The sequence below is a fragment of the Pelophylax lessonae genome, assembly GCF_965119305.1.
Source record: "Pelophylax lessonae genome assembly, chromosome: 2".
Lineage (NCBI taxonomy): Eukaryota > Metazoa > Chordata > Amphibia > Anura > Ranidae > Pelophylax > Pelophylax lessonae.
In genome coordinates, this window is record NC_138769.1 from 144,351,063 (window position 1) to 144,375,445 (window position 24,383).

Sequence of the window (24,383 nt, forward strand, 5' to 3'; positions counted from 1 at the left end):
GCACCCTGTGGTAGGTAGGTGGCTGGCACAGGGGCTATGGGTGGGTGGCTGCCTGGTACAGGGCCTGTGGGTGGCTGGCTGGTACAGTGCCTGTGGCTGGCAGGTACAGGGTCTGTGGGTGGCTGGCTGGTACAGGGCCTGTGGGTGGCTGGCTGGTACAGGGCCTGTGGGTGGCTGGCTGGCTCGCTGGTATAGTGCCTGTGGCTGGCTGGCTGGTACAGGGCCTGTGGATGTGGGTGGCTGGCTGGTACAGGGCCTGTGGATGTGGGTGTCTGGCTGTCACCTGGCTGCTGTGGGTGAGTGTATGGCTGTGATACACTCCCACGAGACTAGTCCCAACTCCAGGCGAGGCTGTCCAAGGCGAGGTAGGTGGTCTAAGAAGGCAGAATGACGTCACAAAAATATCGGCAATATTGGCCAGTTCCAGAGCCGATACCAATATATCGGGGAAAGTGCATATCGGCCGCCGATATATAGGATAATCGGTCTATCCCTAGGAGAATCCCTCACCTTTTTTCTCTTGGTGTCAGGAAAACATGTCAGAGGGGATTCATGCTGATAGCAGGGGAACAAAGCAGTACACGCTTTGGATGAATATGCTTTGTTCATATTTCATGTTTTATGTTTACAATCAGTTTAAGCCAAATGGTGGAACCATTCTTTCTACTCTAAAAATAGCTAGGGGAAAGTAAGGATTTCAGCACAGGAGTGCTCCTGCTTGAGAAATTCCAGCCCCTCTGTAAAATCATATGTAAGTTCAATTGGAATGTAAAATATTAAGGTTTAGTTTCACAATTTGGACCACCTTACTATATACTTTAGAGCAGGGATGTCCAGCTTGTGGCCCATGGGCCGCATGCAGCTCCAGAGAGTTTAGCACGTGGCCTGGGCTCCTCTGCAGGGATGCCGGTAATTCTGTGCAAGCACAGCAGCCACTGTGGCTGACACATCCAAGCTTGGCCCATTTACGTCTGTATGGACACTGGGGGTGCTGTGCAAACATAGCACCCACGGCAACCTACATTGAGAAGCCAGTCAAATGCATGCCTGGAGAGATGCCGGGGCTGCCATGTTTACAACAGCACTGGCAGCAGGGATTGCAGGCGGGTCAGGTAAGTAAACGATGCATAGCAAGGTCTAGGGGGTTTTTAAATTAAACCCTCCCAAAGCCCACCACCCACAACCACCACCCAAACAGCACATACATAGCCTACATTCATACCAGCGATTAGGGCCAGTGCAAATTGCAGTTGCAGTTTCTACTGCGGCTCTCAGTGGGTAGGAGTAGCTGCCGGCCTTGTTCACTATTATGACAGATCATTGGCAGCTGCCCCTATCCGCAGTTCTCTACACAGCCAGAGATTATCTCTGGTGATCACTGCTGGTAATCACTGGCTGTGTAGAGAGCCGCGAATAAATGCGGCTGCCAGCAAACTATCATTATAGTGAATGGCCGCAGGAGGAACTGCTCATCGACTTTTCCTATTCTTAGTGTATTTTATCTGTGTCCCAAGACAATTTTTCTTCTTCCAATGTGGCCCAGGAAGGTCAAAAGATTGGACACCCCTGCTTTAGAGAATGCAGTGATTTGGAACTACCATACTGCTTATTTTACATCCCTCTTCAATGAACCACTTAATAGAACCTCACTAGTCTTTGAGCAAAAGGCTTAGCTCTGTCAATGATCCATTTTGGATATTTCCCTGTTTAAGTCATCTCTCAGTGAAAGCACTTTCTATTGCATTATGTTTTGCTTCTGAGCAGTTCCTGCTTTTTTATTTTATGTAATGGTTGACAACTACTGGCCAAATGTATAGTTATCCGTCATTTAAAATGTACTTGTAAAACTACTGTAAGCAGAATTGTGCACATAGCCTTGAAAGTGAAAATAATAGGCAGATGAAAACCTAAATTGCAATAATGTTGTTATTCTTTGCATGTCAGATTTGTTATTGAATGTATTTTTTTCTGTTTTCCTTTTCTTGCTTAGAACTTACACAAGAGTTGGAATCAAAGAGAGTGGAGGATTTCCAGCAAGGTAATGCTGTTTAAAAGGAACGTAAAGTGTTTTGTCTATATTTTTGTTATTCTGTTCAAAACTAAGGGCTCTTTCACACGGAGCGGACCACATTGCGATCCGCTCCGGCACTTTTTTTTTTTTTTACAGACACGGATGACACAAGTCTCTACTCTAAACTTGTGTCATCCGGTCCGTATGTCCGCATATCATCCCATCCATTTGCGGATGATATACGGACATAATGTATGTCTATGGGATTGCGGATGACACCGCTGACATCCGATTTTGCGTCCTTTCCGTTTTTTAAACGGAAGAAAAATAGGGTTCTGTTCCATTCCAAAAAAGGAACAGAACTGAAAGGACGCAAATCGGATGTCAGCGGATGATCATCCGCTGACATCCGCAATCCCATTGACATGCATTATGTCCGTATATCACCCGCAAACGGATGGGATGATATACGGACATACGGAACGCCTGTGTGAAAGAGGCCTAACAGAGTAATTTTTAGTCACATAAATACTAGAATTTTTCATATTTACTATAACTAGGCAGCAGATGGAGCTCTAAGGTACTTTACATGTTTGTGATGTGTTAAGACACTCGCGCCAAAAGGGAAGAAAAAAAATATGTATATATAAAAACAGGACTGCTGCTGTAGGCAACCCACAATGGTGAAAGATGGAAATTAATGTAATATAAATATTACCAACAGCGCATGTCTCAAAGATAATGATGTTGTGATATATATGATAGTAGGCCTGTTGACCAAACCAATACTAGGGTGTATGTGGTTATTGCACGTGTGAGATTTTGCTGCACATATGAACGGTGCTCTATCATCTACCAGTTGCCAATCTCTATCACATAAAGTGCATCATATGTAGCATCCTCAATTAAATTGTAATATAAATAAAATTCATTTAAACAGTGCATACGATTAATGCATATCTGTGCAATACATACAAATAAAAATACATGCAATACTCATAAGATCCTACCTCAGTCAGTGACGGGGGTCCTTGGGGGTGGATGGCGCCGATGCCCTATAGCGGATCCGCTGGGGGGGGGTTAAATCCTGGTGGGGGTCCTTGCAGGGACCCCCCCCCCCGATGCCACTAATTGTGTGGATCCCTTAGGGGGACCTGGAAACCGCATGGCACACCGTGGGGGACCGCCATTTTGCTGTAGAATCATTTAGCCTCTTTTTGCAGAATTTTCTATTGAAATGCATGGGTGACAACGTTTTTCTGGTTTCCCTATAAGAATGCATTGGGCGGCCATTTTCTCAGAGTCAGCGATCACTGGACTACAGGCAGCAGCAAGGTCTTTACTCTAGTGAATCACCCAAGTACTTCCTCTTCCTGTGTGTTTTTCTACACAGCAAAACGATCCTGTTCTCCTCCATATACATTGGTGGTATGTCTGTTGGGGTCCCTGTAGGTCTTCCTCGCTCACCCTGCCCTAGGCAGTGCTAGTGGCTGGGATTTGAAGTACCGCTGGTGCAGCGGTGTGGGTCAGTTTTTTTGCAGTGACACTGCGTTATTCCAGGGTTCATATGGAGTCCCAGGAACAAATTTCACCTACAGATCCCCTCCTTGCAGTTGTGGGGGTCGCTTTGGAAAACCTGGTGTAAAAAGTGGATTTAGTTTTTAAAAAAAATGCCATTAGGAAAAAGCACCCTATGCCCTCCCCTGCCTCTCGTGTATCCTCGGATTCTGAGGTAGATATGGTCGCCGCTGACGCATGCCACCCTGAGGCATTTGCGTCATCGCACTCGGATTACGAGGGCGATATATCCTCGTCTGCAGCCACGCTGGAAAGCACGCTAGTGGAGGCATCTAGTGTCAGTGCGGGAAACTCTAAAAATGATGGATAATTCTGCAGCGCCAGGGACGCAGGTGTCTTTTGGCACTTGGAGATCCCAGAAGTTGGGAAAATTTTTCCCTTGTCCGGAACTTTGTGAAAAAATTGTCAATGAACAGTGGGGGCACATCAAACAGTTGTTTGTGGTGCCGAAGCGTTTTAAAAGGCGCTACCTATTTGCGGGCGCGGTATCCGCAAGATGGACCATCTGGTTTCCAGACTGAACAAATCTACTGTGGTCCCGGTGGAGGAGTCCCCAGTTTTTACAGATGGGTTGAGTCTCTGTCCCGCCACTTACACGTGATAGCGGGCTCAATACTTAAACCGATCTTCGTGATCACTCTGGTGTGCCAGACCATAACGGAATGGGCAAAGTTACTGAAAAGTGACCTAAAAACCGAACGGCTGTCTCCGGGCCTGACAGAGCTAACAGACCAAATCGTCCAAGCCCTACTATTTATATGTGATGTGTAGCTATGAAGCGGCCCTCCTTGAAGCCAGAATGTCTGCGGTGGTAGCTATTAGACGCATGGTGTGGCTAAAATGCTGGTCTGCGGTTCAGGCTCCAAAAAAGGCTCCATCAGATCTCCCCTTTACAGGAGACCATTTGTTTGGATCCTCATTGGATGGATTTATCAAAGGACTCACAGGCGGGAAGAGTACTCTTTTTCCTCAATCTGCCAAGGGCAAGTCACCGCGTAATAGACGGAGACCTTATTTTACAGCCCGCAAACCGCCCTTTCGCGCCTCCGGCATGCAGGAAATAGGATCTAAGCCATTTAGGTCTTCTGGGGGTTTCAAGGTCAGGTTCCATGGTCGGGTAAGCTGAGAGCAGGCAAATCCCGTCTGCATGAAGGGACGCCTTCACCCATATCTTAGGTAGGGGGAACGTCTTTGCTTCTTTCCAGAACCATGGACTTCCTTTATTCAGGACAAATGGGTCCTCGAACTGATCCGATCTGGCTACAAGATCGAATTCAGGTCTCGACCATTAGACAGGTTCTTCCCCTCCAATCTACACCTATCTCCAGATCGGGTAAGGGATCTACGAGACGCGGTACAAGATCTGCTGTTGCAAGGGGTGATTGTGCCGGTTCCCTCTCGGGAACGCTTTCAGGGGTTCTATTCAAACCTGTTCACTGTGCCCAGAAAAGAAAGCAAAGCGTGTCCAATCCTGGACCTCAAGGCTCTGAACAGCTTTGTGCGGGTACAGAAGTTTCGAATGGAGTCCATTCGCACGGTAGTGGCGTCCCTACACCAAGGAGACTTTTTGGCCTCCATCGATATCAAGGACGCATATCTACACATTCCTATTTACGCTGGATACCAGCGTTTTTTTCGATTCGCTGTAGGAGAGGAGCATTATCAATTTGTGGCGTTACCCTTTGGTCTCGCCTCCGACCCCAGGTTCTTCACCAAAGTGTTGGCTCTGGTATTGGCATTTCTGCGACAACGGGGGATTGCGGTACTGGGGTACCTGGACGATCTCCTTTTAAGAGCAGACTCACATTCAGTCCTGTTGGGTGACTTGACAATCATTGTATGGACTCTGCAAGAGTTTGGTTGGAACATCAATTTTAAAAAATCTGCTCTGGTATCATCCTCAAAACTGGATTATCTGTGCCTCACTCTGGACTCCGCTTCGGCAAGGGTTTTTCTGACCCCCCTGACAAGCTGCAAAAGTTGCAGGAGCTATTCGTTTGCTGTTATCCAGCAATTTGTCCTCTCTGCGGACTTGCATGTGAGCCTTGGGCCTGATGGTGTCGACCTACGAGGCAGTTCTGTTTGCTCAGTTCCACACAAGACCCTTACAAAGGGAAATTCTTGTCAAATGGAACAAAGATCCAAAATCCTTGGACACTATGATTTGGTTGAGTTACAACAGAAAGACTGCTCTTCTATGGTGGCTTTGCTTGTTAGCACTACGCCAGGGCAAGTCCTTTCTCCCATTGTATTTGACTGTGGTAACCACGGATGCCAGCCTGTCTGGCAGTAGAAGAGTCCAGACTGATCAATATTCTGGAACTCAGACTGATTAAGCTTTGCCTGAGTCACTGAACAAAACCTTTGCAGGGTCTCTAGTCCGGATTCAGTCGGACAATGCCACTGCCATGCCATCAAGGGGGATCCAAGAGTGTCTTGGCAGCCCGGGAGGTGGCCAAAATCCTGAAATGGGCAGAAAATTTTGTTACAGCCCTTTCCGCCGTGCATAATCCAGGAGGGGAGAACTGGCAGGCGGATTACCAGAGTTAAAATGGAAAGATAAAGTAGGCGCTGGCATAAATAGGCATTTTTATATTCTGGGAAATGTACTATATTTGTGTTTGTGGTATATTTTAGGCACAAATCAATATCTTCAAAAATGCAAATGAGTGTGAAAGTAAATAGTAAATTGTGGATGTGTGTGTCATCAGTGTGGAGCCTATGTGTAGTGAGCCCAACAAATAGTGAACCACTAAAATATAAATGCTAAACAATCAATCAAAAAATTGGTGCAACATGTGACAATTGTGGTAAATAATACACAAAACGTGACTTTTGTGGTAAATTATACACTATATTGTTCTGGTATAAATTATACTCTATGCAAAAAAAAAAAGAAATTTCACAAAATATTGTGCAAACGGGTGACTGTAGTCCATGCAGTGAAGTAACTATTTTTTTCTTCAGTTAAGGTGTTTCAACTTGTGCTCTTGTGATAATGGTAATCAATATCTGCTTACCAGATGACCTCAGGTCACACAGACCTATAACGCTTTTAATCCCTTCCCAGGATGGATCAATCCTATACCGAGCTCCTCCACATCAAAGGCTGTGAGACTAATGACCTCAATGCAACTGGATGGGAATACAGGGCAGGGCCGCTGATAGGGGGGGACCACCAGCCCTCTTGTAGGGGGCCCGAGCACACATGGGGGCCCACACAGAGAGGGGGATTAGTGATGGACAACAAATACAGAAATCTTCCTCCAGCACCTGAATCTAATCTATCCCTCTCCCTGCTATCAGCTTTTATCTATTGAGAAAGAGACAGTTGCCCCTCACTAATCCCCCTCCCTTGTGTGGGCCCCCCTCCCAGCACTTATCTCTGCTCAGGAGTTTATTTGTAAATTGTAACTTTGTTTCTTTCTCTCTGTCTCTCTGATCACTGAGCTCCAACTGCCCAGCCTGTATATTTTTCTCATCTCATCTTCTTTTTTATTTAACAGGAATTATGCGAGTTATGTTATATTTGTGTCTGCTAATAGTGATTTTGTTGTAATTTTAGCTAAATATATCTTTAATATTTTCTTGGGGGGGCCCTGCCAGGTTATCTGTATGGGGCCCCGCGATTACTAACAGCAGCCCTGATACAGGGCACTTTCCTTTTCCCTCCTTCTCCTTAAACCAAAGCCCTTGGGTATGGATCTCAAGCCGGTGGATATATATAAGACAGTGGGAAGCCAGATATAGTGTAATACTGCTTTATTAAAAATTGTAGTAACAAAGTAAAAGTGGATGCTTACAATCTGTAGTTCAAAGAAGCAAAGGGATTTCCAGTCACTACTTACCAACCAGCCAGCAACCAGCCAAATTAACCTGTCTAACAGTATGCGTTAAAAACAGGGGTTTAGTTGCACACATTTGCAAATACATGCGTAAGCTGCAGGCCGCGACAAGGCACCCTGATATCTGCAGTCCCTAACTCTACCTTTAAAGAGTCTCCACAGTGGGAGCACATGCATTCTGATGAGATAGATGGAGGACAGGTGACTGGAGGGAGCCCACCCCTCCTTAAAGGTACAGGGTCACACTGAACACCCAGCACATAGCACAATGGCAGCAAAGGTGTCAGTGCGTTGCCTGACCAATATAAACGTTATACGATATTGCAAAAAGTGGTCACCTCCCCCACCTATAACTGGTCTTAATAGTAAGGAGCACTGGAAGGGCAAACACAGATCAAAGAAGCAAAGGGATTTCCAGTCACTACTTACCAACCAGCCAGCAACCAGCCAAATTAACCTGTCTAACAGTATGCGTTAAAAACAGGGGTTTAGTTGCACACATTTGCAAATACATGCATAAGCTGCAGGCCGTGACAAGGCACCCTGATATCTGCAGTCCCTAACTCTACCTTTAAAGAGTCTCCACAGTGGGAGCACATGCATTCTGATGAGATAGATGGAGGACAGGTGACTAGAGGGAGCCCACCCCTCCTTAAAGGCACAGGGTCACACTGAACACCCAGCACATAGCACAATGGCAGCAAAGGTGTCAGTGCGTTGCCTGACCAATATAAACGTTATACGATATTGCAAAAAGTGGTCACCTCCCCCACCTATAACTGGTCTTAATAGCAAGGAGCACTGGAAGGCAAAACGATCTGTAGTGCCCTCCCAGCACTCGGTAAAAGTGCTGGTTGTTAATTTAGGGGTATATTGTACTCCTATCCCGTCCCTCTGCACAGTACTAGGATGTCCTATGCAGCCCTTGCAGCGTGGCAGCGGTCGGCGTGTGTTCCAGACAAAGCGGAAGTTACGTCGCTGGCTCTCAGTGTTTCTGGGTGACCACAATGCATTTTGCTTTACATCATCATCAGGAAGTCTACCTTCACCCGGTCATAACGGCTTTATAAAAGGCTTACTCATTTGTTATTGTTATTTGTTTAACTATTTGTGTATAAATCGTTCTGTTGCATCCTAACGTGTATGATTGCTGCGGGGGTTTTTTTTAGCCTTTTTAGAGCCGCAAAATACAATGCCCATGAATGTGACACATTATACACTAAATGTAAACAATGGGTCAAAAAATATAATAAAATCTGGATATGACTATAAAACCGGCACTAGTATTCTTCTAAAGAATGACATAAATGCATTAATTTGCGTTAGTCCACCAATCAGTTACTAAAAAATACATAGATTACCATGACGTATGTACAGTAAGTTGAATTAATGTAACCCTCGTGTACAGCCACAAGTCCTATGTGTAATGCGGGTGGATGGCTATAAATATTGCCTCTAAATAGCAACCAGCGCCATCACTTACAAACAACAATTAATATACATCAAATTCATACAAATTCTTTTGTGGATCTATATAATTTCTGACAATATATGCCTAAAACAATTAATAATATATTTACAAAGGATAAATACCTTAGTTGTCAGGGGTTGGATCAAGGGGAATAGTCTCTGCACCCGGGGGTGTTTCACCTGCTGTGTGTCCGATGGGGGACACCCGATGTAGACCTGTTAGCCTCTCGACTCAACAAGAAGGTACAGAGGTTTATAGTCAGGTCTCAGGATCCTCTGGCTGACGCCACAGATGCACTGGTGGCTCCATGGGGTCAGTATTGGCTGGTCTATGCTTTCCCTCCGCTGAAACTCCTGTCAAGGTTTCTGTGCAGAATAGAGGTGGAAGGGATTCTTGTCATTCTGGTGGCCCCAGACTGGCCTTGCCAGTCTTGGTACGCAGATATGGTAAGGTTGGTTGCCGATGCTCCTTGGAGACTTCCTCTCAGGGAAGATCTGCTGTCTCAAGGGCCGATCTTCCATCCTGCTTTACAGTCGCTGGCTTTAACGGCATGGCTGTTTAAAGCCAGGTATTGAAGGACAGGGGTCTTTCTGACTCAGTGATTCCTACACTGTTGAAGGCTAGAAAATCTATCTCCAGGAAGATCTATAATCGTACGTGGAAATCGTACATCTCATGGTGGTAATCGCTGAAGGTGCATCCTCGCCTTTTTTCGGTGGCTAGGATTTTGACCTTTCTCCAAAGAGGGGTTGGCCTTGGGTACTATGAAAGGCCACGTGTCGGCATTGGCTGTGTTGTTTCAACACCTTTTAGCTGCGCATGCTTTGATTCACACTTTTATTCAAGGGGTTCACCATATGGCTCCTCCGATACAATCCCCGTTACCTCCGTGGGATCTTAACTTGGTACTGTCTGTTCTTCAAAAACCTCCTTTTGAGAACATTAGGGAGATTCCTCTGCTTACACTTTCACAGAAGGCAGCCTTTTCGGTGGCTATTTCCTCTGCTCGCAGACTATCAGAATTGGCGGCACTATCCTGCCGTTCACATTTTCCTGGTGGTCCACAGAGATAAGGTGGTACTTCGACCTAATCAGTCGTTTCTTCCTAAGGTGGTTTCTGATTTCCATTTGAATGGAGACATTGTGCTGCCTTCACTCTGTCCTAAGCCCAAGCATGCTAATGAAATTGCCTTGCATTCTTTGGATGTGTTTCGGGCAATCAGGGTTTACCTGGCGGCTACTGAATCTTTCAGGAAATCAGACTTTTTTTTTTGTCCTCACAGAAGGGCATTGAAAGGGATTGGCTGCGCCTGCCGCGACCATATCCAGATGGATCAGGCAGACGGTGGTACAGGCTTATTCACTGAAGGGTCATGTTCCACCTTTCACTGTGAAGGCGCATTCTACTAGGGCGCTGAGTGCCTCTTGGGCTTTTCGCCATCAGGCGTCAGTAATGCAAGTTTGCAAGGCGGCAACTCTTTGAGGGTATATGTTTCTAAGTTTAGCCTTTGGGGAATTATATTCTTTCTCTGCGTTGTTTTCCCACCCCTCATGCAAATACTGCTTTGGGACATCACAATGGTCAAGAAAAATATGGAGCTGCGTCTCTCAATGAACGATAGAGAAAACTGGATTTTTGACTTACCGTAAAATCCTTTTCTCTGAAGTTCATTGACAGACGCAGCACCTGCCCCTATATTTCTGAGTGGGATGGGGTTTTTCTTCTAAACACTGCTTGCAACAAAACTGAATCCTATAGCAGAGTAAGTGGGTGTATGCCTGCAGGGACTGCCTCATAGGCGTGAAAAGGTTTTTCCTGTCTAGTGTCCTACGCCTGTAGGGGGCAGCATAACCCAATGGTCAAGAAGAATATGGAGCTGCGTCTGTCAATGAACTTCAGAGAAAAGGATTTTACAGTAAGTCAAAAATCCATTTTTTTTGTAGGTAAGTGTTGGGCTTTAAATGGCTAATGTTAAAAAAGGCCGTCCCTCTTGAACCCCACATGTGTGTCATTTCAAAGAAAAAAAAAGACATTGGGAAAAACATAGTATACAGTTCTCTTAAATAGGAATCATAATTGTAATAGTACAACAGGACCAAATACACAAATACAAATAACACTAAATTGAAAAAATAAAATGAAGTACAATAAAACAACCTCTAAAAAAAATGTTAAAGAACATTTTGGCCAGGCAGCTCCGATCAGCAAAATGAAAGCATATTTGTTAGTTTGATGGTGGAATGCACCCAAACACCCCTAGTTGTCATAATTCCTATGTGTCTGTGGAATATAAAGTCTAAATACAGAACTGAGAGCAGTCACCAAGAAAGCTACTTCTTCTGAGCTGTCTCTTCAAAAAACTAGTGCAAACGGTACACGTTAAATCAAATGTTAAAGCGATATTAAACCCCAAACCAAAAATATTACAAGTAATATATTGCAGCTTACCAATCAGTAGATGTGATGGCTGCATTGGTTTATTTATTTATTTTTTTAAGGATTTTTCGCCTGGTGCTTTGGCAAGTAACACACCTCCTGTATTAGAGTGCCTGCACACACCTTGGACAGCAGTATTGTCAGTGTGAAAAGGGGAGGGGGTCGTTAGATTGATTAATAGATTTAAATGCACTAACAAATTGAAGCAAAACTTCAGCTAATACTTTATAAGCAGTTCCAGCAACCGTTTTTTTCCTTTTGGGATAAAGGTTTTACATAAATAAAAAAACAGACCATTGTGAGCACCCATTCAGTGTTACATGATTTGTCTCAACTCCGCCTTTCTCAACCTTTTTACCCCTGAGGAATCCCTATAATAATTTTCAGATCTTGAGGAATTACCAAAACCAATGCCTTTTGGGGGCAAAAGCAAAAATGCCCCTTACATCAGTAGTCAATATAAAGAATGTAACCACTGCAGTGGTGGTCAAAATGCCATAACTAAAATGATAATTGGAGTCCTGCTACTGGCTTTGCCAAGTGGCGATGGTCTTCGACCAATGCAGGAACCATCAAATTGAAGGTCAATCTTCCACAGCTCAAGGAACTCCTAGCAAGCTCTGGAGGAACCCTGGTCAAGAATAACTACTCTAACTGCTATGACTGCAGGACAGCTTGTTCTGTTGAAAAACAACAGACTTGCTGTCAGGATTACCAGGTAAAAATAAAGAGCGAAATTGTAAAAAAAAAAAAAAAAACGAATGCAGCCATCACACCTGAGAATGTGTAAGCTGCAATATAATCAATGTTTGCTTTTGGGTTTAATACCAACTTTAATTTTTTTAAGATAAAACGGTAAACACATTTTATGTATGTTCAAAAATATATAAAACGTCACTTTAAAAACTTGTAAACAATAAAAAATAAATTGTATCATATATATTATGAGATCCAATTAAAGTGGAAGGAAAGGGTAAAAATAAACAGGGGTTCGATGTAGCCTCACCTTGCTCTCATACAGGCTGCATATTGTTTGTAAAAACTCTCAATATATAACCTTTTTTTATTCCTCTGAAAATTCAGATTATCACACAGCTCCAGCATCTCTGTGTCAATGAGTGACTGGTGGTAGTGGACTCTTTCCCTACAGCTGAAAACAGGGAAGCAGTGGAAGCCAGTGGGTGACATCACTTCTCTGTGCAATTCAGCTTTGCTGCAAGCCGCTCATTGACACATGGGTGATGGAACTGTGCGATCACATGACTGCTCCAAAGAAAATTTCTTTCAAATTGTATGCAGCAAATTTATCAACGGGGGAAGCACCGTTGTAAACTTTGGTCATTTAGCCTTTCCTTCTAATTTAATTAGGAAATCGGATATGTTTTATAATATGGTATTTTTATAAACAGTTATAAATATAATAAACATTCATTGAAGGTGAAAAAACAAATATCTTGCATATATACCTGCTCTTCTTTCTGCATTCTTATTATTTATTTTATTCCTACCTCATTTCCTGTTCTTTTCATTCCCATATTAGTATTGAGGGAGTTGTCATCACTATGAAAGGAAAGCACAGACAGCATTCAAAAACATTATCAAATGTTTTAACCTTTCCCACCTTGCTAAAAGTGTGTTCTGTATTTGTCTCCTGGGGGGGGGGGGGGCGGGTGTATACTATAATGCCAAAGGTTATTTGAACAAGCTGAAGTTAGAAGCTGATTGGCTACCATGCACAACTGCACCAGATTCTGAGTCCTCCAGTTTTAGTAAATCTACCCCATTCTGTTCAACAGGAAATTAAATGTTTTGGCTAGAGTTGGACTTTAATTCAAGTCTATACATAAAATGTAGGTGTATCATGGGAGTTGAGTTTTTCTTGTTCAGGACCTCTCAGCTATAAAATATATGAGAAGGAGTAGCTACTTAGTATTTAAACTATTCTGCCTAGTCTTCTTGGTTGCACTTGTACCTATGACCCAGTTATAGCATTAGAATTGTATGGAGAATGGTAGGCTAAGCAACACAGGCACCGTCCCCAAAATCAATAAAATGGAAAAGTAGGTAGGGTCCAGGTGTGGTAATGAGAAGCACGGGGAAAAAGGGGAAGGGGAATGTGTGGAAAAAAATATTTACCAAACCTGGACAATGGGGATTTGAATGTGCCACATATATACTAGAAAGATATATAAAATGTCAATATTTTATTTGTACAAAAAAATGTTTTTCATTAAAACTCATACAGTAAGGATTAGTGATTCATCAGCATAAGAAGTCAAACGATCTGAGTATATACAAAACGGTCTGCTGATGGATCTGATATACTTAGATCGTTTGACTTTTTATGCAGATGTATCCATAATCCTTACTGTATGAGTTTTAATGAAAATTTTTTTTTTTTTGTACAAATAAAATATTGAAATTGTATATGATATCTTTCTAGTATATATGTGGCACATTCAAATCCCCATTGTCCAGGTTTGTTAAATATTTTTTTCCTCACATTCCCTTTCCCCTTTTCCCCGTGCTTCTCATTACCACACCTGGACCCTACCTACTTTTCCAGTTATAGCATATGTCTAGTTATAGTATATTTTCCAAGACCGAGCCACAGAACATCTTGAGACTTGAGTAAATTCGTTTCTTAGAATCTCAGGTTTTTTACCTCTAGCAAAACCACACGCTTAGATATATAATACAAACAATAAAACTTGTAGTAATTAAGTCATGTTTTAGCAGGTTTTCAAAAGGTGTTTGCTTACAGCATGTAAATGATGCAGCTGTGACTCAAAAGAAAGAAAATTAATAGGAGTCTGCCGAGTTGGGTGGAGGAAATCACCTAAACTGCTCTAGCCACGCAGCATCACAATGGAGAAATAAAAGAAAAAAGTGGCATGATTAATCAAATGCAGGCATTCAGCAATGGGTAGCTGTCTGCTCAGCGGTCAACATGATTATTTAAACCAAGGCAATATGATTAAATGATCTAATCTTCGTAAATGATGTTTTCAAAGGATTTTTTTTTTTTAATACTGTATTGAAATGCCTCATATATCTATATATGTACTCAGGGCTATGTGTAGACATCATGATGCTACCTGAGCCACACCCTAATAAGGATGCCCTTTTGCAGAGGCGTCCCTCCTTGTATCACACATATATTTTACAGTGATCCAAATTAACCACTTAAGCCCTGGAAGATTTTACCCCCTTCCTGACCACGGCCTATTTTGCGATTCGGCACTGCGTGAATTTAACGGACAATTGCGCGGTCATGCGACGCTGTACCCAAATTGAATTGACGTCCTTTTTTTCCCACAAACAGAGCTTTCTTTTGGTGGTATTTGATCACCTGTGCGATTTTTACTTTTTGCGCTATAAACAAAAAGAGAGCGTAAATTTTGAAAAAATAACAATATTTTTCACATTTTTTTTATATGAAATTCCCCAAAAAAAATGTAAAAATCAAAATTTTTTAACATTTTTGGCCAATTTGTTTTCTGCTACATATGTTTGGTAAAAAAAAAAATCGCAATAAGCGTATTTTGATTGGTTTGCGCAAAAGTTATTGCGTTTACTAACTACGGCCGAGACCGGAAGCGTTGGAGCAAATACTACAACCGCATCGGCGGCATCTATTCCCATTTGAATGTGCTTTTCTGTCTACTAAATTGTAAGTGCAACTTTTACTTTGATCTATTAAACTTCATTTAAATATACTACACCATGAGAACCTTTCATGTTTTTCCCTGGTAAACGAGTGCCTTAAAGAGCTTTACAGCAATCATCATTTATCTGAGGCTACCACAGAAGATCCGGAGTGTGATATACACAGGGTACCCACATTTCTCAGGATAATACCAGAGGGGATATCCCCTAGAGTCTGCAGGTTGACGTGTGACACCTGAAACACTCTTAATGAGTGTTAATGGAGGTGAGCGGCCATTACACTTATTTCTGGATTTCTAGCTCACCAAAGTCCGCACTGGGGGTCACCGGAAAATTGTAGAGTCACACTTCAAGAGGTAGTCACCTGAAATGGTTTTCACTTCACAGGTGTGTCCTGCCAGGTTTAATAAGTGTGATTTCTTGCCTTATAAATGGGGTTGGGACCATCAGTTGTGTTGTGCAGAAGTCAGGTGGATACACAGCTGATAGTCCTACTGAATAGACTGTTAGAATTTGTATTATGGCAAGAAAAAAACATCTAAGTACAGGAAAACGAGTGGCCATCATTACTTTAAGGAATGAAGGTCAGTCAGTCCGAAAAATTGGGAAAACTTTGAAAGTGTCCCCAAGTGCAGTCACAAAAAAACCATTGAGTGCTACAAAGAAACTGACTCACATGCAGACCGCCCCAGGAAAGGAAGACCAAGAGTTACCTCTGCTGCAGGGGATAAGTTCATCCGAGTCACCAGCCTCAGAAATCGCAGGTTAACAGCAGCTCAGATTAGAGATCACGTCAATGGCACACGGAGTTCTAGCAGCAGACACATCTCTAGAACAACTGTTAAGACTGTGTGAATCAGGCCTTCATGGTAGAATATCTGCTAGGAAACCACTGCTAAAGAAAGGCAACAAGCAGAAGTGACTTGTTTGGGCTAAAGAACACAAGGAATGGACATTAGACCAGTGGAAATCTGTGCTTTGGTCTGATGAGTCTTAAATTTGAGATCTTTGGTTCCAACCACCGTGTCTTTGTGCGACGCAGAAAAGGTGAACGGATGGACTCTACATGCCTGGTTCCCACCATGAAGCATGGAGGAGGAGGTGTGATGGTGTGGGGGTGCTTTTGCTGGTGATACTGTTGGGGATTTATTCATAATTGAAGGCATACTGAACCAGCATGGCTACCACATCATCTTGCAGCGGCATGCTATTCCATCCGGTTTGCGTTTATTTGGACCATCATTTATTTTTCAACAGGACAATGACCCCAAACACACCTTCAGGCTGTGTAAGGGCTATTTGACCAAGAAGGAGAGTGATGGGGTGCTGCGCCAGATGACCTGGCCTCCACAGTCACCGGACCTGAACCCAATCAAGATGGTCTGGGGTGAGCTGGACCGCAGAGTGAAGGCAAAAGGGCCAGCAAGTGCTAAGCATTTCTGGGAACTCCTTCAAGACTGTTGGAAGACCATTTCAGGTGACGACCTCTTGAAGTGAGACTCTACAATTTTCATAGTCATGAAAATAAAGAAAACTCTTTGAATGAGGTGTGTCCAAACTTTTGGTCTGTACTGTGTGTATATATATATATATATATATATATATATATATACAGCTGCAAGAAAAAGTATGTGAACCCTTTGGAATGATATGGATTTCTGCACAAATAACTAATAACAAACAAAGAATGAAATGTTACCATGTTTTTATTGAACACACCATGTAAACATTCACAGTACAGGTGGAAAAAGTATGTGAACCTCTAGACTAATGACATCTCCAAGAGCTAATTGGAGTGAGATGTCAGCCAACTGGAGTCCAATCAATGAGATGAGATTGGAGGTGTTGGTTACAGCTGCCCTGCCCTATAAAAAACACACACCAGTTCTGGGTTTGATTTTCACAAGAAGCATTGCCTGATGTGAATGATGCCTCGCACAAAAGAGCTCTCAGAAGACCTACGATTAAGAATTGTTGACTTGCATAAAGCTGGAAAGGGTTATAAAAGTATCTCCAAAAGCCTTGCTGTTCATCAGTCCTCGGTAAGACAAATTGTCTATAAATGGAGAAAGTTCAGCACTGCTGCTACTCTCCCTAGGAGTGGCCGTCCTGTAAAGGTGACTGCGAGAGCACAGCGCAGACTGCTCAATGAGGTGAAGAAGAATCCTAGAGTGTCAGCTAAAGACTTACAAAAGTCACTGGCAAATGCTAACATCCCTGTTAGCGAATCAACAATACGTAAAACACTAAACAAGAATGGATTTCATGGGAGAATACCACAGAGGAAGCCACTGCTGTCCAAACAAAACATTGCTGCACGTTTACAGTTTGCACAAGAGCACCTGGATGTTCCACAGAAGTACTGGCAAAATATTCTGTGGACAGATGAAACCAAAGTTGAGTTGTTTTGAAGAAACACACAACACTATGTGTGGCGAAAAAGAGGCATAGTACACCAACATCAAAACCTCATCCCAACTGTGAAGTATGGTGGTGGGGGCATCATGGTTTGGGGCTGCTTTGCTGCATCAGGGCCTGGACGGATTGCTATCATCGAAGGAAAAATGAATTCCCAAGTTTATCAAGACATTTTGCAGGAGAACTTAAGGCCATCTGTCTACCAGCTGAAGCTCAACAGAAGATGGGTGTTGCAACTGGACAATGACTCAAAGCATAGAAGTAAATCAACAACAGAATGGCTTAAACAGAAGAAAATACGCCTTCTGAAGTGGCCCAGTCAGAGTCCTGATCTCAACCCGATTGAGATGCTGTGGCATGACCTCAAGAAAGCGATTCACACCAGACATCCCAAGAATATTGCTGAACTGAAACAGTTCTGTAAAGAGGAATGGTCAAGAATTACTCCTGACTGTTGTGCACGTCTGATCTGCAACTACAGGAAATGTTTGGTTGAAGTTGTTGCTGCCAAAGGAGGTTCAACCATTTATTAAATCCAAGGGTTCACATACTTTTTCCACCTGCACTGTGAATGTTTACGTGATGTGTTCAATAAAAACATGGCAACATTTCATTCTTTGTGTTTTATTAGTTTAAGCAGACTGTGATTGTCTATTGTTGTGACTTAGATGATGATGATCGGATCACATTTAATGACCAATTTGTGCAGAAATCCATATCATTCCAAAGGGTTCACATACTTTTTCTTGCAGCTGTATATATTTTTTTTTTAGCAAAGACTCTAGAGAATAAAATGGCGGTCGTTGCAATATTTTTTTGTCACGCGGTATTTGTGCAGCGCCATTTTAAAAAAAAGAAAAAATACATTTCATTGCATTTAAAAAAAATAAACAGTAAAATTAGCCCATTTTTTTTTATATTGTAAAATCTGATGTCACACCGAGTAAATGGATACCTAACATGTTACAGTTCAAAATTGAGCACACCCGTGGAAAGGCAACAAACTACGGTACATAAAAATTTCCTTAGGCGACGCTTTAAAAATTTTGAACAGTTACCAGTTTAGAGTTTCAGAGTAGCTCTTTTTTTAGAATTATTGCTCTCACTCTGGTGATCGCAGCGATACCTCACACGTGTGGTTTGAACAGCACTTTCTTTTGGGGGAGCGACTTACCTATGCGTTTTCTTTCGTGCACGAGCTCACAGCGACGGCGGCACTTTAAAAAAAAAAATTTCCTATTTATTTTATTAAATTTTTTAATTTTAGCACAGTTTAAAAAAAAAATCTGATCACTTTTTTTGCTGTCACAAGCAATGTAAACATCCCTTCTGACAGTAATAGGCAGTGACAGGTACTCTTTATGGAGGGATCGGGAGTCTAAAAGACCCCAGATCCCCCTCCACTGCACTTAAATGTATTTAAAATGCCAAAATCTGCATTTTTGAATACTGACAGTTTTTTAAATTCGACGTCATCACGCCGCTTCCAGGTTACTACATCAGAGACCCCGATCAAAGCCGAATTGTGCCCCCTTGTCCCCTGTGATTACCTTTAAAGTTTTAATAGCTCTACACCAAGTTCACTATAAAGACGACTTATGTATTTATACATGTTAATCATATTCCCCCTTAATCTCATCTCATCTTCTCAAAGGAGATAAACTCAGTTCCTCTAATCTCTCCTTATAGCTGTGCTCTTCCATGCCTCTTATTAGTTTGGTAGCCCTTCTCTGCACTTTCTTCAGTTCCCCAATATCCCTAATACCCTTTTTGTGAACTGTTGCCCAAAACTGAACTGCATATTCCAGATGAGGTCTTACTAATGATTTGTACAGGAGCAAAATAAAATTTCTCTTTCGCTCAATGACGGACACAGCTCCTGGTATTCATAACCATTGGGTTATACTGCCCCCCGCAGTAGGACACTACGCAGAAAAGAATTCTGGCTACACCCATGGGCAGTCCCAGGGGGTATACTCCCTTTCTCTGCTATAGCCACTCCGTTTTTTTCTGCCTAGTCAGGAGTAAGGACCTAGTTCCTTGCTGGGATATTTGGTCCTGGCCATTTTTTTCTCTTTTTAGATGGAAATTTTTTCTCCTTAATTTTTTTCTGTGAGATCTACAATCGGATGCTGGACTAGGCAACGGGCTGGAAAATCTAGATCCAGTGGTCACCCAAGTCTGGCCAGCGAACACACGCAGACCTCAGCTCTGTGCTATGTCGGCTGCAACATAGCCCCGCTGGACGGGGGGCTGGCATGGGAGTTAAATGCCTCTCAAGGTCGCATACGACGAGCCTCGGCCCGAGTCGCAGCTTTCCTTCTGGCCAACAGCACCCCCCATTTCAATGAAGAGGGGTTCTGTCTGCAGTGGTGCCCGCCTGTTCCTGGTATGGTGAGTAGTTGTCCTCCTTCTCCCCATGGGGGGTTTTGGGGTGGACAGGGGTCCCTCCTTGGGAAGGTCAGACCCCCGGTTTCCCCTCCTTCCCACAGGCACCCTCCCTTGCTGAGTCCCTCACCTGCCCCCCTTCCTTCCACATAGGTTGGGGCTGTTTGGGTGGTCTGGCCATTATTACTGGGGCGGGGGCAGGGTGCTTACTAGCGCTGGGGGCCAGGGGGTGCGCCGCCAGGGACAGAAAGATCGACTGTGCGGGGGGAGTTTGTACCTGGTGGGGGCTCCTGCCAGGGCCCCCCATCCTGCCTGGATATGTCCCTGAGGCCTGGTCTCCCTCCTGCGTCCCAGTATGCCTCGTGTTTCCATGTTGTAGCTTGTGTATTTCTATACACGGCGGCCATGTTTTTGTAGTCCGGCGGCCATTTTGCTGTGATTTGCCATTGAAAATGGCAAGGGCCATGACAGTGGAGCGATTTCAGCGATGGGAGCCCCTCCTCATCCCCTGGTGCTGACTCCTGGATGATTTTACTTCCTGATTGCCGCATTTGTGTAGTGCATTATCCTGGTGGCTGCAGGCGCTTGTTTCCTCTGGTGATAAGTCTGGTGGAGTCCTCTCCCTCTCTGCTGAGGATCGTCTGATGCCTGTCGACCAGGTGGTGCTGCCAGGGTGGTGGGGGTTGTCCCTTAGCAGTGTTTTACACCTTTTATGGGGTCCCCCTGGTTACTTTTGGAGTCTTTGGAGCACATTTTCCCGTTTGATCCCCTCTCTGAGGCTACGGGTCCCTCTGGGTCCCAAACATTTATCCATGCACTGACGGCAGTCCTGAAGTCCCCTGTGTCCCGGGTGGAGGTGGCTTTTGGGCGACGGGCTAGCAGAAAGCACCCCCTGCCTTCCTCTGTCTCATCTGTGTCATTAGATTCTGAATCTATTCGGCCGCCATAGACGTGGGTCACCCTGCTCGGTCTGCAACCATGCGCCTGGAATCCTCTGATAGTAAGGATGATTCCTCCACATCTGCGACTACGCACGAAAAGGCGCTGATGGATACACTAATTGTATCTGTGCATGAGACCCTAAAAATGGAGAACGCATCTGAAGCTGGGACGGGGCGCAGGTAACCTTTGGCACTCACAGGCCATCCAGAGCGGCAAAGGCGTTTGTTTTCTCTGCTTTTTTTACAGAATTGCCGCAAACAAATGAGGATGACCAAAGCTTCCCCGTGGGGTACCTAAGCACTTTACTAGGCATTACCCCTATGAGGAGTCCCTTCTTAAGAAGTGGACTGTACCACCAATGGTGGACCTTCCGGTTTCCAGATTAAAAAAGGCAACCATGATTCCGGTTGAAGACTCCCTGGCCTTTAAGGATCCGGCTGACTGAAAGGGGGAGGCTGTGGCCGTAAAATGTACACTCTGGCTGGTTCGGCAATGAGGCCTCTATTCACCATTGCCCTAGTGTCGCAAACTCTGAGTGGGCTAAGCATTTATGCCGTGATCTGGAGGGGGAACAGCTCCCCCCTGCCTTTGTTAGAACAATCTGCTTCTGCGGGTGGAGTCTCCCACTGCTCTGGTGGAAAACCTGGAGATCACAATACGAACTCTGCTGGAGTTTGGCTGGATTCTAAATTTTCAGTCTGACCTGGCTCCATCCATGAAGCTGGACTATCTGTGCCTGACTCTGGACTCAGCCTTAGCCAGAGTGCTGCTTCTTCTGGACAAACTCCAGAAATTGCAGGCTGCAATTCGCCTCCTGCTGTCCAACAGATGGTCGTCTCTCCAGACTTGCATGCGGGTGCCGGGCCTGATGATGTCTACCTTCGAGGCAGTTCCGTTTGCACAGTTTCATACGAGGTCCCTGCAAAGGGAGATTCTGACTAAATGTGACAAGACTCCGCAGTCTTTGGACAATCAGATCCAGATGAGTCGGGGAAGGAGGGAGTCCCTGATATGGTGGCTTCGATCTCCGGCACTTTGGCTGGGAAAATCCTTCCATTGTATTGGACAATGGTCACCACGGATGCCAGCTTGTCTCGCTAGGGAGGGCTGAGCATTCTGCTCAGGGGATCTGGACGCTGGAAGAGTCCAGACTACCGATCAATGTCTTAGAACTCCAAGCGAACAGACTGTGTCGGTTGTCCAGTGCACATTCAATTGGACAGTGGCAATGACCGTGGCTTATGTCAATCACCAAGGGGGTACAAGAAGTGTCCTGGCGGCTCTGAAGATAGCCGACATTTTAAGGTGTGCAGAACAGTTCATTCCAGCCCTCGCCACCGTACACATTCCTGGGGTGGAAAATTGGCAGGCAGATTACCTCAGTCGGCAGGCGTTGGACCAAGGGGAGTGGTCCCTACATCCGGAGATGTTTAATCCACTGTGTCTCTAGTGGGGTACCCCCGAGGTGGATCTGTTGGCGTCTCGGCTCAAAAGAAAGGTGCAGAGGTTTTTGGCTCAGTCAAGGGATCCTCTGGTAGACCCCACAGACGCGCTGGTGGCCCCGTGGGGTCAGTATAGGCTGATTTACGCTTGTGTTGCCTTTAACCTGTGTACCAGGCCTAAACATCCAAAGGAAATTGCCTTGCATGCCTTGGATGTGGTCCGGGCAATTAAGGTGTACATGGCAGCTACGGAGTCTTTCAGGAAGTCAGCCTCTCCATTTGTGCTCACGGACAGACCTCGAAAAGGGTTGTCTGCTTCCTGCGACCATTTCCAGATGGATCAGACGGACTGTGGTTCAGGCCTATTCCATCAAGGGTCACGTTCCTCCTTTCCCTGTCAAGGTGCACTCTACTAGGGCGCTTAGTGCCTCCTGAGCCTTCCGTCATCAGGTGTCAGTGATGCAGGTTAGCGAGGCGGCCACCTGGTCGTCGGTGCACACTTTAACAAAGTTTTATAAAGTGGATGTGTTGGCATCTGCAGATGCTTCCTTTGGCCACAAGGTTTTGCAGACTGCTGTTTAAGAGGACCTGATCCTCTTTGAGGATGTATTGTTTTTTTTTTTTTTTTTTTTTTTTTTTTTTTAGGTGGGCTCCAGTTGTTTAGTTGAGCTCTTGTTGCCCGGTTGGCTAATGTTTAGCATTGTGGATTTTATTTGGGTTGTTCCCACCCATTATGTTTAACACTGCTTTGGGACATCCCAATATTTATGAATACCAGGAGCTCTCTGTCACTGAACGAAAGAGAAAATGGGATTTTTGACCTACTGTAAAAGCCATTTCTCTGATGTTCATTGACGCACACAGCACCCACCCCTCTGTGGAGCTAACCATGGGCATAGCCAGAATTCTTTTCTACCTAGTGTCCTACTCCTGTAGGGTCAGTATAACCCAATGATTATGAATACCAGGACCAGTGTCCGCCAATGAACATCAGAGAAATGGATTTTACGGTAAGTCAAAAATCCCATTTATTTTTCGTTCATTGATGGACACAGCTCCATATCTTCTTTGACCCTCGGGTAATACTGCCACCTACAGGAGTAGGACACTAGGTTGAAAAGAATTGACTACGCCTATAGGGCAGTCCTAGGGGGTATACCCCCACATTCTGCTATAGGACTTCATTTTTTTTTCTGCCTCGTCAAAAGTAAGGACCTAGTTCCTTGCTTGGATCTCTGGACCTAGCATTTTTTCCTTTTTAATTGAAATTTTTTTCTTTTGTTTTTTTTCTAAACTGCAATCAAGTCTGTTTCTGTGAGAACTACAATCAACTGCTGGACTGAGCCATGCACTGGATATCCCAGATCCTTACGGTCTTCCCAGTCCGGCCAGCTCCGCACTAGGTCGGCCACAACATAGCCCCACTGGATGGGGGCTGGCCGGCGAGTTAAAAGTCTTGCGAGGATGCATAGCCCTGGTCACGACCTGAGTTGCAGCATACCTCTTGCCCGCAGCACCCCCATTTCAAGATGGGGTGGTGGTCTGCCTGGAGTGGTGCCAGCTTGGTTCCAAGGTGTGGTGAGTAGTGTCCCCCCTCCCCTCTGGTGATTTCTCGGGTGGATGTGGGCCCCTCCTTGGGTTGGTAGGCCACCCATGTGTCCTTCCTTCCCAAATTAGTGCCCCCCTACTGTTGGGGTTCCTCTGCAAAATACCTCCTATTCACCCTCACCTAGCCCCCACTCAGTCCCCCTCCCCCTGGGGTGGCCATGCTGTATACACGCATTGGGGTGTCAAGCGGTAATGGGGCCGGGGGGGAAAGGGGCGCGCCGCCGGCTGCTCAGTTTACACATTTCTTGGAGAATGGTCCCGGTGGGGGTCCCTGCCTGGGCCCCCCCTTGATGGTTAAATGTACCTGGGGGTCGTGGGCGCCGCGTGGATGGCTGCCCTCGGTATCGGCAGCCATGTTTGTGTAGCTTGGCTGCCATGTTTTGGTAGTTTTACATTGATTTCAATGCGGCAGCTGTTTTCTTGTAGCCTGTGGAGCGGGGAATCGGCGGTGGGCCTCTAGTGTCAGTGCCTGCGTTTCCTCTTTCTCTCTGATCGCCACATGGCATGCAGCTTGGCACTCTGTGTCCCTCCTGAGTCCGTGGTGGTGAGTCCCTGTGGGTGTACAAAGCTCCCG

General features: G+C 44.7%; 1 protein-coding gene across 1 annotated transcript in view; it reads left to right on the plus strand.

Moving 5' to 3' along the window:
* CCDC92B (coiled-coil domain containing 92B) overlaps nucleotides 1–24,383 on the plus strand; it is a 246,816-nt gene that overhangs the window by 210,859 nt on the left and 11,574 nt on the right. Inside the window, exon 3 of the mRNA XM_082246214.1 lies at nucleotides 1,991–2,038. Within this exon, the coding sequence (XP_082102340.1) occupies nucleotides 1,991–2,038 (48 nt within the window). The remainder of the gene's footprint in view (nucleotides 1–1,990; nucleotides 2,039–24,383) is intronic.